The sequence below is a fragment of the Rattus norvegicus genome, chromosome 16, assembly GCF_021556685.1.
Source record: "Rattus norvegicus strain SHRSP/BbbUtx chromosome 16, alternate assembly SHRSP_T2T, whole genome shotgun sequence".
NCBI classification, from domain to species: Eukaryota; Metazoa; Chordata; class Mammalia; order Rodentia; family Muridae; genus Rattus; species Rattus norvegicus.
Window position 1 is genome coordinate 78,769,582 of NC_141549.1, and position 18,378 is coordinate 78,787,959.

Consider the following 18,378-nt stretch of genomic DNA (forward strand, 5'->3'; position numbering starts at 1 on the left):
GTATGATTATGGTACATAATGTGAAATTCCCAAATAATCAATAAAATCATCTTGGAAAAAAAAAAAAAGCAAGAGTCGTAGATAGAGGACTTAATCAGACTCTGTGGCAAGCACATCTAGGGAAAGACTACTCCTATTTGGGAAGCTTGCTGTTTTGAGTAAGAAGAGACTGTAAGACAGTTCCTGGGGTACACTATAGTTGAGAAATGTGTGGATAGAGTGTGTAGGCAGGAAGCACCCGAGTAAAGGCCAGAGCAGCAGGAAATCCCGTTTCTCTAGCAAAAGTTTCAGAAGGGGTTAAAGGATGACCTGGGGAGAACCAACATTTTAGTTTCAGGAAGATGCACCTGAGGAGAAGTCCAGAAAGTTAAAAATATCTATAGTAAGACCGAAAGGAGGTATTTTAAGAGATAATAACTCCACTTTCAATGGAGTATAAAATGTACAAATTATAGATTGTCTATGTGCATGTATATTCCATATATCCACACATATTCATATACATGTTACACACATGTACACTCATGCAAACACTTGCACACACACATGCACACACATGCACACACACGCACACATGCACACATGCACACATACACACATGCATGTGAGCACACACACATGTACACATGCACACACACATGCACACGTGCACACACATGCACACACATCCTATGCTATCCTTGGCCCTGGGAAATGAGCTTAGGTATCTTGTGGACCTTGCAGAGATGGTGCTTCATTCAAATCAGACTGAGTTTAGTGACTTCCTTAGTTGCCTATATTAGTAATGAGCAGAATGTTCACAGAGATTAAGCTACTGGTTTTTTAAATTTACATATATATAAATACATCTCTGGGAGGACCTCCCCCACCCTCACCCTGCGTGGCGACATTCTCGTTTCCAATCTGGGTCTACTTCTTCTTTCTGCAGCATTTTTGACCTCTGTTAGAACATCGACCTATTTGTTCTTCCTTTCCAAGGCAGTTGAGTATGGCACACCGGCCGCCTCTTACTCTGCAGAAAAACCTTCGGAGGCTTTTTGGGATGAATGTGTCCCCTGTAAGAGGAAAAGAAAAGAATACTTTAGGAAAAGAGGGCTAGAAAGGCATTGGGTCTAGCAAACTGGGCATCACTGAATTAGTTTCGTTTTGCGTTTGTTTCTCTTTTCCTATAAAACCACAAGTAAAGTTAAAGGAGATGTAAGCAGGAAGCAAACAAAAGTCTCTCTGGGCTTCACCTCAGCTGTGAACACACAGTGGCCTGGTCTCTAAGCCTCCCATAGGAACTGAGGATTGAAGCTACCATCGTCCCTAGTACCAAGCAGCCCAAGTGTGTGTCTCTCTCTCTGCCTCCAACCACAAAGCCCACTGAAATAGATATCTGTGGGCTTGGGTACCAGACTAAACTGTTCATTTCTGTCAGAATTGAAATTTCACATCAGCTTTCTCTGGTCTCATTAATACTATTCCAGCGATGAGATGGGGGAAGGTCGGCATCCGTGGCAGCAGTTAGTCTTTGAAGAGTGCTACAGGACAGACGCAGAAGCCTGCTTTAAGGCTCTTACTGACTATGGTTGGAAGAAACCATTGGCCATGTTTGTTTTTCCTTCAACAAATCCACCTGACTTCATGCTCACCCAGAAGAGCAGAGGAGATCAGACTAAATTGCATGTTATGAACCCTTCCCACCCTGTCTTTCCCAACGCCTCTTACCTGGAGCAGGCACCAAGAACAAGATGAGGAAAACAAATAGCAGATAATGAAGCCTCATAGCTGACTGCTTCCCAACAAGCCGAGATTGAGCCAGGACATGTGCCTCTCCACCTATATAACAAGGTAATCCATGATTACAACTCTTGTAATGTCACTGTGATGACAGTATGACATATTTCCTGATGTGTCTGTCCAGTGTCTCTCACCGCAAAGAACACACCCACACACCCAGAAGCTCACAAGCCTAATGGGTGTAGTCAAGCTTGTTGGAACTCTCTTGAGATCATCGAGTCCCTGGGCATATTTCCAGATCAGTTTCTGACTGTGGGTACAGATAGAACTGGTATGGACAAAATATTTCTTTTTAGGAATAGCCCCCAGGACATGTAGCTTGGGACTGAATTGCCTCTTGAATGCAATCTTGTGATTTCTGTAGCTATCTAAAAGCCCAAAAGAGACTTGAGAGTCTTCTGTGAATCAAATCAATTAAGCTTTGGGCATATTCAGAATTGAGAGACAGAACTAGAATTTAGGTAGTAAAGACAAGAGGAAACTTGGACTGTATTGAAAAGTCTTTGCTATAGGAGTAAAACCTGTCTTGTATTTCATCATTGTTTGAAAACTACCTAGATTCGGGAGTTGGGTTGTTTCATTTTGAGAGAGAGAGAGACAGAGACAGAGACAGAGAGACAGAGGGACAGAGAGACAGAGGGAGAGAGAGATACAGAGACAGAGAGACAGAGGGACAGAGGGACAGAGAGACGGAGGGAGAAAGAGAGAGACAGAGAGACAGAGACACAGAGAGACGGAGGGAGAGAGAGATACAGAGACAGAGGGACAGAGGGACAGAGAGACAGAGGGAGGAAAGAGAGAGACAGAGACACAGAGAGATGGAGGGAGAGAGAGATAGAGACAGAGGGACAGAGGGACAGAGAGATGGAGGGAGAAAGAGAGAGAGAGAGAGAGAACCATAGTAATACATATGCATCTTCTTTCAGTACTGGAGAGGCTAACAAAGACACTGAAGAAGACTTCTAGGTATTCTTTACCCATGGGCTTTTAAAGAAGGCCAGGGTTCAGTTAATTCAACTAGGCATCAACTCAGTAGCTGAAGAGTCAATAGATTCTTGACTAACACACATGAATGTTGAGGAATCCTATTACCGTTTTATGTTCATTGATAATCTATTCAATCAGGTGATCACGTCATTGCAGAGATCCCAGCTGTTGCAATGTGTCAATGCAACTGTAGTGGATCCAGGGTCTTGGGTGTGTTGGTTCTAGGACGGAATGCGTACAAATACCTTGGATACTTGGAATGGGAAGAAGGACAGAGCTTGGTTTCTTCTCTCAGGGATCTTAAGGTGGGCTACAGCCTCTAAGCTGATGCTGATGTTCAACTATAGCATAGGTGCTGAGAGGTAAGAATAGCACATACTCAAGCACAAGGCTGTACCAGTGTACAAACTAGTGACAAGCTGAGGAGTGAAGTCACATCTGTAGATATAGGAATATTTTAGGAATACTTAGGAGCTATAGACAAATGTCTTTAAAATCTAGTTTTCCTCTTACATAGTTGATACCCCACCTTCATCTTCTCTCTCTGACTCTCTCACCCTGATATAGTGGGTGAAGAATAATATCAGTGTTTAAGCCATAAAGCCTTTGGTGTGTATTCCCACATACAAGATACAAAACCTCCGAAAAGCCTTTGGTCTGACGATGACACAGCCTGTAGAGACAGTGGGGAACATTTTGAAATGGAGGAAGTAGATGAGTGTGGAGCGGGTTGGGTGTTGGCTTGGCAGCATACTATACCTTGTATATTACGAAAGACATGGGGACTACCCTGGGTGTCAGAGAATGACCAGCTCTCAACCATGTGTCACTGGGCCACCCTACCACTCCACTAAAAGTGGAGGTAACTCACTTTTCCATGTGGAAAACAGATTCCACAGGTGATCCTTTGGCTATGGCATGGGCCCTTGAAGGCTGAGAGGCCGTTCTAAGGTGCCACCATTGTCTCAGAGGAGGTTCATCAGGAACAGAAGTCACTTTGCCTTGTTAACTCCCTTACAAGTTCTGTTTGTTCTGCTTTGAGTATTCCTGTGGTCTCATATCTCTCAATGACATCTTGGCTGGGCTGGAAGCTTTAGAAGATACTGTCTTCTCTTTAAGGCAAATTTGGAAAGTGAACTCACAATAGCAGAGGCAGATTAGGGAAAGCATGAGGTTTCACACTGGGTAACTGAGTTTTGTGACAACACCAGGCTATATGAACCAACAGTCTGTGTCATCATCAGACTAAAGACTTTTCAGAGGTTTTATATCTTGTATGTAGGGATACACACTAAAGGCTCTATGGCATAAACACCCCTGAATTTTGAACACATATTATTCTTCAACCACTATATCAGGGTGAGAGAAGCAGAGTGAGAAGGTGAGGGTGGAGTGTCCAAAGCAAGGATAAAAATTTACCACAAAGGATCCCTGGCTCATCCTGAGTCATAGGACTCACGTTATGGTAACAGTGCAGACAGTCACACAGGCATGATTTGTCCCCAGAAGCAAGATCACAGAGGTGGGAAGTGCACAAGCATTTGGGGAAATGGTGAGTAGTGGCCAAGATTTAAAACAAGTCTGTATTTGATTTAGTTAACGAAATTCTTATCTAACTGATAATTCCTTACATGAAGTCAGAGGAGATAGCCTGGAACACAATTTAGCTAGTGAATCTTTAGGAAGGAAGGGAGGAAGGAAGGAAGGAAGGAAGGAAGGAAGGAAGGAAGAAAGAAAGAAAGAAAGAAAGAAAGAGAGAAAGAGAGAAAGAAAGAAAGAAGTAAAAAGAAAAAAGAAAAAATCCATTTACTATTGGAGCTTGACCACCGTGTGATGTTCTACTCAACCTAGAAACATTCACTGGGTCTGGAACATTCTGTCCTCTGGTCCTCATAGCAAAGACATGGTCCAGAGAAGAGTCTCACAGCTTAAGAATCTCTGTTAGGGATAACAACCCTACACAGGCAGGGCAGAGCCCCTAGCTCTTGTTAAGGATGTGGTCTATGCCATTCATATGATGTAGTCTCACAGGGAGTCAAGGAGGCTCAGGCTTGGTAGAATATTGCCGTTTCTCTCTACTATCACTTCTGATCCTTTTCTACAAGCGTTCACGCATTAATCTGAAGAACTGATGCTTTCAGGGTGGCGCACTTGGTATTGAGGGCTTTTTACTCAAGGGAGGCTATTTTCTTCTACTCTTAGCATTCCTTCATTGCCTGTAGTTCTTGGTCTCAGGTTGGATCCCCGTGAGATTTTTTTCCCTTGCGTGTTAGCATGTGTGTTGGTGTTGCCTTTCTTCAGGTCTTGTTTGGGTAGCTATGTTGTTGAGAAGTCATTGATATAACTTCTCTGTTCTTTCTAGAGCAGAGATTATGCTTAAGGTAAGGGCCTCCTTCCGCATTTCCATGCACCCACGGCATCCTACTCTGACGTCTAGCAGACACGTGCGCTGCTTGGCGTTCGAATGAGAGAGAAGATTCATAGAACTCAGCTACATTCGCACAGGTCACCAACTCCACAGATTGCCCGGTCAGGCAATTGACCTCCGTGGCTGTCTTTCCAGAAAGCGTTGTGCTTAACTTCTATTATTGCCTGAACAAGAAACTACAGGAAGAACAGGGAAAACCAAAACTGCACGGAGATATAGGGCCTCCGGGGACTACAGGGAGTAGAATCTGAAGACTGTGTTGTCCAGAGGTCAAGGCTTAAGCCAGTGAACACTATGTAGAGAGACCAGATAGGCACACTCAATTTTGTTTCTATCAGGAGAAAGAAATTAGTGTCCCCCTGAATTAATGAAGTAAGGAAATGGTTAACTCACAGGGCACAATTTTGAGAAAAGACGAAAAGGGACATACAGGCTTCTAAAAGTTGGTGCCTCCTGCTTGTTCACTGGCCAGGACTTGTGATCAAGATGAGAGAGTGGAAGTCTGCCCCCTAGAAAAGGGATAGGGCGTGCATGATTCGAAATCCTGGGAGATGAACTGACAACAAACCCCAGATTCATGCTGCAGCAGCCGGTTATGCCCTGTGTTTCCTGCAACAGTGGAAGGAACAGGGTCCTACTGACAGATTCTGGAATACAGAAGCCTGTGTGAATGTCAGAGACCCTTGATGCGTGCATAAAGAACAGATACATCAGGGAAGCCCTGCCCAGGCACCCAGGATTCCCCACTCTTAGTATAAGCAGCTGGTCCTGAACGCACCCACAGCCTGGCTGCATTTCCTAGCACTGTTTCTTCCTATGTGGTTTAGCGTAATGGGGCCAGAGCCCACCATTGTTTCCCAGTTAAATCTCATATGATATTGCTCAAAAAAAATATTTTCTTACTCATTCTTAATTCTGTTTGTCTCAGAGAATAATCTTCTTTTGCTCCATTGCTTATTCACTAAATTCCCTCCCTCCCCATCTCTCTGCATCTATAGAGACCTTTATGAATTAGCATATGCATAAACTTACCACATACTCACCCAATTACCTACCATAAACCTACATTTTCCTGGCATCTGTCTTAATAAACCATCCAAATTTTCCTTGTAAACTTCAACAGCGTTTTTACATGTTCAATCCAGTGGCTTTTATTTTATTTTTTTTTTTTTGCCTAAGTTGGTCTCTTTACATCATATGACCTATGGGGTATATTCATGCCTGAAGCCACCCCTCTACTTCAACACCCAGAAAACATTTAACGCACCCTCTCTTGGACCTCAGGAACTGAAGCTGTACAAGCACCAAACATAAATTGTATTCAGTATTTGGGATTTCATCACTATTCCATCACTATTTCCAAGTTGGATGGTAGAAAACCCTCAGAGATTGATGTGCTGAAGCAATACACTTTCCATTTTCTCCAGCCCTGGTTGCTGTTTTTAATTCTTCCTGGGCTGTCTCCTCTTTCTCCTATCCCCAATCTTGATACAATCTTTAAGGATTTGGCAATCCTCTTCTCCTTCCTCCGGGTCTTGTCATCTTTGCCAATCTTTATCAAGTACACACTTATACACCATATGCAATGCTAAGCAACATAAATGTCTTGATTCCCTTGGAATCAGTCAGCAGCTTGATAAAGTTGTGCGTATTTTACAGATAAGTAAACGAAGGCTTAGAGAAGATGATAAAAATACTCCACACTCTCAATTAGAGATGAGGTTTTTCCTCTCCTTCACCTCTTATTACCACTCACAATATTGGCATATGGTAGAGACTGTTACCCAGTGGTAGAGACTGTTTTCCAACTTTTCTGACTAGATTCCATACCTAGTGATGATCAGCAGTTCGGTATCTGGTGACTCTCTTTTACTTCAGCTAGTGGTAGATCCTTTGTTCTTCTCTCTCTCTCTCTCTCTCTCTCTCTCTCTCTCTCTCTCTCTCTCTCTCTCTGTGTGTGTGTGTGTGTGTGTGTGTGTGTGTGTGTGTGTGTGTGTGTGTGTGAATAACACCTGCACTCTGCCAGTTTTCTTGGTTATGGAACCTGGAATTTCAAACCCTTTTTGAAATCCTTCTTATTTTCTTATTGTTCAAATGCAGACAGTTACTGTATCCATATGACTATTTCTACATGGTGGTTTGCACAATCTTCACAGCCTGTCCGAAAGATCAAGTGTTAATCACCCCACTATCATGATTAAAAGGGACCCCTTGGTACTGTGTGCTGACTCAGAGCACAGCTTGTATGGCAACCGGACCTTTTGCCAATTTCACAGTGCATATGGTATGTTGCTTGTAACCATTTCGGATAATCTGTATGAGAAAGTAAAGCCTTAAGTCCTGTTTTTCCCCTTACTCTTTGAAATTCAGGAACATTTTAAACCCCAGATACTCCAAGACAAATATTATTAAGAACAACTAATTCCTGGAATGGGGAGAGGTGGGGGGAGTAAATGACAGTACCTTAATCAGATAATGAAAAAAAATCACACAGAATATTTACATACATCAGGTAAGTTTATAGGTAAACAGATAGAGCAGGCAGGCTAGATGGTTGTAGAAATGAAGACCAAGCAAATCAAGAAGTTGTCATATCCCAATGCCAATTCAATAAACACATGAACATGAGAGTTGGAGTCATTTGGAAGGAAGAAGCTTGAGTTAAGGAAGTAATGAAAGGAAGAGGGCTATGAAGACTGCCTGGCTTCTGTTCTCGATGCAGGAAGATGAGTGTAGGGAGCACTGCTTACAGTAAGCGCTGGAGAAATCAGGATGTCAATCAAGCAATGGAAGGAGATGAATGGCGCCTGGTCACCTGGTTGGCTGGAGTGGATGTTGTCTGACAACCCCGAGATCTTTTTGCTATTCTTTGAAGCCAGCCTTCCTAAATCTTCCAATATTCTGAGCATTGTTCAGGCCCTGATCCTGAGCTTCTGTCTCTCAGTGAATAGAAACCATCTTTACGAGAGCCGTCCTGTACTTTGCATCCACATCACAAATCTTCCCTTCCTCGACCCTCGCCCTGAGCCCTGTTCATCAACCGATAAAACTCATTCTTATTGTAAAGCTCATAGGCACTTTGCTACTTTACTAGGAAGTTTCTTGGTAGCTATGCCTAAAAGTCTTGCTATGAAAGACCGAAGTTTGACTGTGTTTTAAATGCGTAAGAGCATTAAACCATAGGATCCAGTTTGACTGATCAAGTCCAGCTGTACCAAGTTTTCATTCTCATCTCCTCAAGTTTTGTTTCCCTGCCAGCCATGATACCCGCTGGGACTCCATAACAGATGAGACTACCCTTAAGGAGGAGAATTAGGGTGACACTTGGCAAATAGTAACAGAAGGTATGACCCCAAGAGAGAGAGCCAGGAGGAAGATGCCCTCCGTTTTTGTTGTTTGATAATGACACTCACATAGAATGTTTTTTGATCAACTCTGTCCCCATCCCCGCACTATAATTCATGTTCCTTTTTTCAAAAGTCACAGAGTCCACTAAATGGATAAACGGCCATCTACTGGAGCACGTATATTCTCTTCCGTACCCCAACCCTGCAGATAACTGGCACGCCTCCTCCGGTAGCCATCAACTGCCAATAGCGAGGTGGAACTTAGTGACTGCCTCCCAGGCGCATGCTGAGATTTTTGTCTGGTTTGGTCTTACACAGTCTTTCTGTATGCAGTCACAGCCGCTTTTAACATGCTCGAACTAGTTTAAGAATTTGAAACTTAGCAATGATATAGGCATGACTGTCATAGTTTCCAAAATCACATCCAGTCCCCAGGGGCGGCCTATTGATCCTTAAGAATGAAATCAATAATACATCAAATTCTATAAAAGGTTGACCCAAGGACATTTTTCTTTATATCTACTAGGGATCGGATCATGCCCAGGGGGACGGAGGCATAATGGTGCCTTTTTTATCTCAGATTAGATCATCTAGCTGCACTAAACAACACAACCCTAGAGAGACCCCACCATAGAGCAAGTTTTGCCAACAGCGTACACATCCGTCAAAAGAAGGCAGGAGATTTAAAGGCATAAATTTGTCTTATACAATGATCTTGAAGTCAACTCATTAGTAGGCTGGGGACTGGGATCAAGAAAATCATGTATTCAAAGGCAAAAGGTGGGACCCCAGAGATTATTTTTATTCATTTTTTAATGTTTTAGTGGAAACAGAATTATATAACTTTCCCCTTGGCCTTCCTACCTCCAGCTCCTCCAAGCTACCTTTCCTTGAATCCCGCTCTCAGATTGACAGCTTCTTTTTATTTGACTATTGCTATTATTATGTACATGTGCCTATGTATCGTGTTTATGTATGTGTGCACACCAGCATACGTGAATGCAGCTCTCTGAATCTGTTTTTGTTGGTGGTGTGTATGTAGTCTCAAGACTGACCACTCTGCTTTTTAATTAACTCATAAAGAGGTGCATCTCTCAGAGAGGTTAATTCTGAGGTCATTAGTTGCCTGCAGTTTTGTCTAGTGGAGAGACCCCAAGAGAAGTTCTTCCTTACTGATTTATGAAAGCTGATTTTGTACCCTACTCTTTTGCTGAAATTGTTGGCTGTTTCTACAAGTTTCCCCATGAAAATTTTAGAATCTCTTAGGTATAATATATGTCATATCATCTGCTTCTTGTTTTCCTATTCATATCCTCAGGGGTTATTTTTAATAGGATGTCTGACATAGTCATGTAATTAGAACTGGTTATTAAAATGAACTTATTGGCTAATGGTATAACGGGCAGGGGCAATGCATTGACTGTTTATGATGGCTGGTACCCAACAGAGCTGGGATTATATACCCAGCACCGTGGTAGCTGGAACTTTCTTTTTAATTTGAACTTAAAGGCATTTTTTTCTGACCGAAATGATGTGAAGATAGCATTATAATATGTATTGCAAGAAGAATGAAACTATAGTTTTGAGCTCAAATTTGGAGGCCAAGCCATCTGACTCACATTCTAAAAATCCCCCTTTACTACCTGCATTCCCCTTTTGTTTTTACACCCTTCCAGTCGCTCATTCTTCTTAATGGAAAGTCCAGTGGCTGTAAGTGGTAAAATATGAATGAAAGAGATTTAGGAACTGAAGACATGGACATGCCCCGCATATTCAATAGACCACAGAGCAATTCTGGTTTTGAGAGCTTACAGCTAACCCCTTACGGAAGTGCAGGCAGGCTGTGGAATCTTGGATGCTGGCCTCTCAACCTAGAGATGGCCTGTCTTCTGCATTCTTCACAGTTTAGCAATTTCGGCCACTAGGAATCTGCATGTCTTCTCTACCAAGGCGAGACAGTAAAGGCTTTTAGGTTTTGCTGGCCACACAACTTCTATTGTGACTGCTCGGCTTTACGGGTATAATGCAAAATTTATCAGAAGCAAGAAGCCAACCCTTATGGCTCTGTTTCAATAAAGCAGCATCTACATAAACAGGTGGCATCTGAACTTAGCTGCTGGGGTTGTAGCTTGCTGAACTCTGGCATACAGTTTCCACGATGGCTTCAGTTGCCTTGCCACCTGATATCCATACTATGTACTCTGTACCTTTATTCAGGTGCTGGCCTCACTGAAACTTTCTTGCTTGAGTTCTAAGTTCAATCCCCAGCACCCACATAAAAGGTAGGGAGAGTGGCACATGCCTGTAACCAACCAATCCCAGTGCTAGGGGTCTTCTGTGTGTCAGAGTGATGAGTTACCCAGACCCTCAGACATGCCAGCACGCAAAACCGTGTTTTAGCTTTTCTCCAAAAATATACTGGGGTCTGCCTTTTAAGGAGAATCCGTGGGGTGGGAACCGATAATCTGGCATCCTTCTTAAGCTCTGCCCATTTTTCACACCAACAGTAGCATGAGGGTGCTTCGGAGCTCCCCTTATCACGAAGAGACAGGCTCTACCCAAAGGGAAAAAGCCTTTACGCTTGTTTTTATTTCTATATATTATCTCTCCACACATTTTATTTCAATTTAGTTATGTAACTAAGGTGTTAGATTGTTTTTTATGCCCTACATTTTATTTACTGTTTTATGAATGTCTGAAATTACCTCTGTTCACCTTCCCCTGGGGAGATGCAACCATTTCACTGACTCCTAACCGGACAAATCAACGTCACCACCTCAAATACAAGGAGAGAACAGTGTGTCTTAAGTGTCCCTGCAGATTTAAGGTGGAATGAGGAAGATACCAAGGACATTTTCCAGGCTCTGGGAAATGAGGAATGGCTTAGCAGTGAGGGAACTATTCCCTCGTCATCGCCATCCTCATTACAACTGCACTACCCTGAAAGGCAAGCACCCATCCTGAAGAGTGATACAGTCTGCCCAGCATGAATATGAATGATATAAAGAGATGAGATTAGCCAGAAAGCACATAGGAGGGAGCCTGCGGTGTTGGACCAATGCTATTCTATCAGAGTGCCATCGAAATCTCAGCTGCATCATGCTCATCCTCCCTGACCCAGGCTATACACCCACAACTGTCCTGCTGCTCTCCGTGGAGAGTGGTACAGTCTGGTCATTTAAAAGAGTCTTCAGAGAGTCACTCCTGAATAGAGTCAGAAGTGGAATTTCCTGGAGTAAATGGGAGAAAGAAAATGAATGGAGCAGGAGAATAGCTTTGGGGTAAGAGACGGAGCCTGGGACCCATTTAGACACCACTTGGAAAACCAGCCTGTCAGAGGGCTCGGGCAGGAGTATTTTCTTTTAGAATCCAAAGAAATTGTAAATATGCTTGACTTCAGCATTTTACTGTCTCTAAGGAAAGACTGGAGACATTTCTGTTTGTACCTGACGTGTCCCGGGCAGGCGTGTTAGGGAGTTTGAGGACCTGAGCCACACCTGTTGCATAGGTCAGATCCCAGTGAAGGGCACTGGGAATAATAGTAATTTTCAAAGCCCCAAAGATAGGATGAGCATCGTAGCATTGGAAGACGTTGATACCTAGAGGGTGAGGACACCTGAGTGGTGGACAGACAAGCCTTGCCTAGTAACTGACAGGAAGAATCGTTGTCCTTCCAGCCTCCTCCCCGTGACACCGCGGGGAGGGCCACAGTGAAACGAGGCACTTTCTGGTTCCTATGTTTATGCTCGGCTGTGACGTGCGCCGCACCTAGCCTCAAGCATTACAGAGCAGCCAACTGAGGGAGTCATCATGACTCTCGGCTTCCAACTGGTTTGGCAAATGTGGATTCCAGGAAGCCCTGGCTTGACTCATCAATACCTTCCCTCCACTGGGAAAGGCCCGGATGTACACTGTCTCACGGTGCTCATCTGTGTCCAGGTTGCTACCATCCACAGGGCTTTCCTCACCTTAGGGGGTGGCACGCGTGGGAAAGGAGTGGGAAGGAGAGATACTTCCTCTACGGAGGAAGAAGGCAGAGGAACACGATGACCCAGAGATGTTTCCTTCGAGGACTTCCATAGTAACCTGTACCCTGGTCCACCAGAGACTAGGAGCATTTCCTCCTTAGCTGTTCCTCCCTCCCATTGGCTGCCCTGCCATCTGGTCTGGTAGTCATTACTTCTTTCTTACGTTCCCTCATCCTGCTGCTGGGGAATGAGCCAACAAGAACACAGGAAGGACAACCGGCTCTTCTTGACCCCTCCCATGTTCTGGACGGTCTTGTCTATCTGGATGCCAGTCTGGTGTGTGTACAGTGTGTGTGTGTGTGCGCGCGCGCATGTGCATGTGCATGTTCGTGCGTGCGTGCGCGCGCGCGTGTGTGTGTGTAACTCCCATTGTTTCTTTTCTTCCTCACTTCCTTTCCTCTCTTCTCCCTTTCTCTGCCTTTCCCTCTCCTCCCCTCTCCTCCTTTCTTTCTTGCATCTCCTTCTCTGCTTCCCTTTCTTTCTTCTGCCCAAAAATATAAAACATTGCCCAATTTAGGTGGCAACTGGGCCAAGGTGGTAGATAGCTGCTTATGGTATATGCCACCACGGAGGAAGGAGGTTAAGGAGGCTGTCTGGCCAATGCATTGTGAAGTTAGGGAGTACAGTGGGCGTGGGAAACAGAGGCACAAAATCTGGGTAATAAACAGTATGGAAAGTTAAGAAATCTAAAAATGTTTTGAGCTGCTTAAAGAACTGAAAAAAAGAAAACTGAAGGGGAACTTATGTATAACTGCTGAAATGGATACTTAGGGAACCCCAAGACGTGAGAGACACAAGGGACCATGCCCTTCTTGCCTGTGCTCCCCATTGCCTCCACACCTGTAGCAGGCATAAGCCAGAGGGTCTGTGCTTCAGTTCCTCTGTGTTGTTAAATAGAGACTTTCAAGCAACTGGCTCAAGCCCTCTTTGAAAGCTCACAAGATGGCTGCTTGTGTGAGTACGGGGGGGGGGGGGGGGGTTGGGTTAAAATCACTTGCCAACCACTCCTGCTGCCAGGCAGTAACTGGAGAAATTCTCCAGTGTTCCCGTGCCACCTTGTGACCTGTTTGTTTCCCTCTTGTCTTCCAGGATAGGGCAAGAGTTCCTTGGCTCTTACTCGGAAGCATCTTGAGGTGACTTCCCAGACTCACTTCCAGCCTTGCAAATCCAGAAACACCCGCAGTATGGCAGAAATACCAAGGTCTTTTCACATACACCCACCAAAGAGCTACAGCAGGCTGCTCCCTTAATGCAGCGTGAACTGCTTTCCTGACTGAGACAGCCATCTCCCTGTCCCTGGGATCTGCGGCTGACTCATCTGTCCTCAGAGTCAGGCACATATATGAAACAGAATTCGCAGTTCACAGTCTTCCACTAATGTTTTGCCCCCAAAGATTATACAATCACCATCTGGGATGTTTCAGTCCTTCTAAGGAGGGGAACAAAATACTCACAGGAGGTAGAAGGTGGGGGGGACTTGGGAGGAAGGGGGAAGGGGGCAGGATCAGGTGTGGAAGGAGATGGGGACAATGTACAGAGGGTCAGGAAATTGGACAGAGGTGTGTAGCAATAGAGGGTGGGGAACTGGAAGTAGGCATCAGCAAGTCCCAGATGCAGGAGAGCAAGAGGCTCCCAGAACCCAACAGGGATGAGATTAGTTAAAATGCCCAACAAAGGGGAGGGAGAACCTATAGAGACCAAATCCAGAGTGAGGCAAGGCCTCCGGTTGGGGCATGGGGCTACCCACTCATCTCTACCCAGAATGCTCCTGCCTAAAGGAAATACGGGGACAAAGTGTGGAGCAGAATCTGAAGGAAAGGCCATCCAGAGACTGGCCCAACCTGGGGATCCATCCCATATACAAACACCAAACCTAGACAGTATTGTGGATGCCAAGACGTTCTTGCTGACAGGAGCCTGATATAGCTGTCTCCTGAGAGGCTCTGCCAGAGCATGACAGATACAGAGGTGGATGCTCGAAGCCAAGCACTGGACTGAGCATGGGGACCCTAATGGAGGAGTTAGAGAAAGGACTGAAGGAGCTGAAGGGGTTTGCAACCCCATAGGAAGAACAACAATATCAACCAACCAGACCAGGGACTAAACCACCAACCAAAGAGGACACATGGCTCCAGCAGCATATGAGCAGAGGATGGCCTTATTGGGCACCAGTGGGAGGGGAGGCCCTTGGTCCTGTGAAGGCTCGATGCCCCCCGTGTAGGGGAATGCCAAGGCAATAAGGTGGGGGTGGGAGGGTGGGGGAGGAGCATCCTCATAGAAGCATGAGGAGGGGGGAGGGAGTTTGCAGAGGGGAAACTGGGAAAAGGCATAACATTTGAAATGTAAAGAAATAAAAAAGCCAATAAAAAATATATTTACTTGTAAAAATAATTTAAAAAATAAAATGAAATGAAAAATCTCTGGAGAGAAAGAGTACACATTATACACGTTGTACACAGACACCACAATCCCTATATTTCATGAGAAAATATGTCACGAGGGGCTGTCCATCTAAGTCCACCATTGACCTCCAAAGGGTCATAATTATATATATATGTCTTTCTTTCTGTCCTTCTGTCCTTCTTTCCTTCTTTCCTGGTTCCGTGTGTGTGTGTGTGTGTGTGTGTGTGTGTGTGTGTGTCTGTCTGTCTGTGTGTCTGTGTGTCTGTGTGTGTATGTGTGTGTGTCTGTGTGTCTGTGTGTCTCTGTGTATACGTGTCTGTGTATGTGTGTCTGTGTGTCTCTGTGTATACGTGTCTGTGTGTGTGTGTGTCTGTGAGTCTCTGTGTATACGTGTCTGTGTGTGTGTGTGTGTGTGTGTGTGTGTGTGTGTAGGGGGTGTTGTGAGTTGGTTTAGACAAGTGCATTCTCTCCAGTAATAGTGAGATTCAAACTGGGATTCTGCCCTTAACCATACAGAAAGCGTAGAATATCAACTCAACTATATGTCCTGAGCACCAGCTTGTCCAGTTACAAGTCACACATCTCAAGCTATGTCCGTTTTTTGTCCTGCAAAGAGCTAAAAGGTTTAGATTTTATTGTCACCTGTTGCAGCTACCTGGCTCAGCCAGTGTAAGAGGAAGACGAGAGAGAGCACAGAAATGAACGGGTGCGCTGCGTTCCGATGGTGAAAAATATGAGGTGTGTTAAATTGATTTCAACACACACTTTAATACGGTCACACTGAAAGTCTCTGACAGTTCAGATCTGAGCTTCTTCACGTCTCAAAACATCAAGACGGATTTTTTTTTTTCTGTTTTAGGAACTGTCTCCACACAACAGGCCTACAAAAGTCTTCCGCTGCATAGAATCTGGTTCAGCAAGATCACACACTTCTCTTTCAAAGGAATTCAAGTCTCTGGAAGCTAGGAGGTCCTCCACAGTCCTCTGCCATTTTCTTCCCTCCGAGGGGAAGCAAATCTTTGTCAGTCCACAGACAGTGAATGGGTCTCTAAATTCCCGAGTCATCAGAGTGGCTGGAGGCCAGGGAACCTGCCAGGTCCCCACACTGATGGCTTTTGTTCCCTGTGGGTCATACGGAAACCACCACCCATGGACGCTCTGCTGACGGGAAGAGCGCTCAGTGAATTGTCAGGCTCGGCTGAAGCAAGCACGCTTCCTTGTGGGCAGGACACATGACAGCCTCCAACGGAGTCACCCACGGAGCAACCTATAGTCTAGTGTGAGCTGACACACACTGGGTGTCTCCCAGAAGCTCGAGTACCTGGCAGATTCACCTGGACGCCAGACACCCCGATGACTCAGGAATTTAGGTGAAGGACGCTGCTAGGCTCACAATCCCTGAAGGTTAGCCACGGGACACAGTTGGACTCTCAATTTGTTATCTGCAGCTTTGGCTGGACACTACTCTCAAACAGGATATTAAAGGGGATGCTTTAATAAATATCCCAATGGATCAGTCCGAACTGAATTCTTTCTCATTCCCTAGAGTGGCCTAGAGTAAATGGCTAACCTGTGTAGCCCAGAGATAAAGACAGTACAGTTAGTACTAAGAAATCTAGGCTAGAAAGTGAAATTATTTCTGAATCCTGCAAAAATCCCTGGGATTTTCCTTCACCACGGGACCAGCTTCAGTGGAGAAAATAAATAAAATTAAAATTAAAACCAAAACTAAAACCCTTCGGGGATTAGCAGTGGCGGCGCGCCCTCTTGTGGCTATTATTGGTATCGACGGGTGGTCCACCAGCATCAGGTTTGGTTGTGTTGTTTTGTTTTGTTTTGTTTTGTTTTGTTTTGTTTTGTTTTGTGTTTTGTATTTGTGGTCTCTAAAGACAGTCAGCATTCGTACTAGGCCAGGAGGACTGTTGAGGCCCAAATATGCTTTCGTTTAATAATACGACAGAACGTATGGTGTGGAGAAGAGGAGTGAATGCTGTCCTTGGCGCTCATTAGGCAGACTAAACGGAACCCTTCGGAGTCCAGGGGCACCTTCCACAGTAGAATGTTTACGTAGCATCTGTAGGGATCGAACAGTGTCCAGTACTGAATAACCCCGGTGTAGTGGTACAGACTTGTAGCCCCAGCTCTTGGTTGGTGGACACAGGAAGATCAGGAGTCCAAGGCCAGCCTGAACTACATGAAAAAGTGTCCAGAAAAATAAAACATGTTGTCCAGTGAGTAACACAGTCTACGGTGTGAGTATGTAATATGACTTTATGAAATCCTTCTGGCCTGGTTCTCAACTGCTCTTGCTGCGTGTTTAGGATGTGTGGTGGAACGAGGAGAAGGGGGAGTTTTTCTCATCACTACTTGTGGAAATTCCCACCCAGAGCTGCTAGGAAAGTGGCATTCTGCCCTGAAAAGTTGACAGTGTCCTGTGCTGGGACCTCGGATTTCTAGCCCAGCTTCTTCTAAGCTTGAGAAAGCATAGATCAGGAACACCCACCACCTCCACCACCACCACCACCACCACCTCCACCACCACCACCACCACCACCTCCACCACCACCACCACCACCACCTCCACCACCACCACCACCACCACCACCACCACCACCGCCACCACCGGCCTCCGCTGGGAGGGAGGAGGGAGAAACCAGGCTCCTGACCCTCCTCTGATCTCACCGCTGGTTACCACTTCCGGTTTATTGTTGACACAGTTCCATTGAGCTTGGAGAGGCAACTCTCCTGCTGTGGACAGGAGTTTCACTACCTCAGAGCAGAGGCTGAACCTGGAGCCAGCGCCCTCCCCAGACAGGCGTTCACGTGTTCCACTCTCTGTGGGGAGATGCTGCTTTCTGACGGAGGCTCCCTTCTGTGCAGTTCCAGGGATTATATTTAGAAAAAATAAATAACGAATACACTGAGAAGAGGCTGAAGGGTGGTTAAGCCAGAATGTCGAGTGTTGTCACTAGGTATGAGAATCCGGGAGGGAACCGGGAAGGAGTTTCCACTGGTTCATAAGCAGCAAAGTAGATTTAAGCAGTAACCGGAAACACAGAAAGAAAGGATTTTTATTGCTCATCTAGAGAAAGCTTGACGTGATCTCTGATGCACCAGCACGTTTCCCTCAGTGAGCCTCTGCATCCCTCGCCTTCATTAACTCACTTCATTAATTCTTAGGTACCCGCTCCCACAGCAGAACGGCCTGCAGAGACGAACAGCAAACTCCTCGATGTTAGGGAATTCCACACCGTGGGCCCTGCAGAGCTTTAGGTGTTCAGCAGTGTATTCTTTTAAAATAGCAGAGTGGGCCCGACGAGGTGGGTCAGCCAAGGAAACCCTTGGCTGTGGAGGTCTGGTGATAGGAGTTCCGGCCCAGCACCCATGGAGGAAGGAGGGAACT

At 45.2% G+C, this 18,378-nt stretch overlaps 2 protein-coding genes and 1 long non-coding RNA gene across 4 annotated transcripts; 2 read left to right on the plus strand and 1 right to left on the minus strand.

Moving 5' to 3' along the window:
- The window catches only part of Erich1 (glutamate-rich 1), a gene marked incomplete at its 5' end in the record, with an annotated part of 52,793,804 nt that overhangs the window by 47,899,022 nt on the left and 4,876,404 nt on the right, over positions 1–18,378 (plus strand).
- Defb14 (defensin beta 14) lies at positions 807–3,842 on the minus strand. Of its 3 annotated transcripts, none has more exons than XM_087589062.1 (3): positions 3,641–3,842; positions 1,711–1,821; positions 807–1,055 (listed from the first exon to the last, which is right to left on the minus strand). In XM_087589062.1, the coding sequence occupies exons 2-3, from the start codon at positions 1,766–1,768 to the stop codon at positions 910–912; spliced, it is 204 nt and encodes a 67-aa protein (XP_087445188.1). In that variant the 5' UTR covers positions 1,769–1,821; positions 3,641–3,842; the 3' UTR covers positions 807–909. The 3 variants fall into 3 exon arrangements, with proteins under 3 accessions (XP_087445188.1, XP_087445187.1, NP_001032593.1); XM_087589061.1 differs by lacking the exon at positions 3,641–3,842 and adding an exon at positions 2,875–2,958; NM_001037504.2 differs by lacking the exon at positions 3,641–3,842 and having other exon boundaries at positions 1,711–1,795.
- Positions 3,014–16,494, plus strand: LOC134482415 (uncharacterized). The gene is made up of 2 exons (XR_015640059.1): positions 3,014–3,131; positions 15,835–16,494. It is a non-coding gene; the product is annotated as an uncharacterized LOC134482415 (long non-coding RNA).

Bases quoted from the DNA above. Each gene is read 5' to 3' on its own strand.
- Defb14 (XM_087589062.1), bottom strand. From the start codon at position 1,768: ATGAGGCTTCATTATCTGCTATTTGTTTTCCTCATCTTGTTCTTGGTG. The intron at 1,056-1,710 runs GTAAGAGGCGTT...TTCCTCTTACAG, and splicing joins GTTCTTGGTGCCTGCTCCAG to GGGACACATTCATCCCAAAA.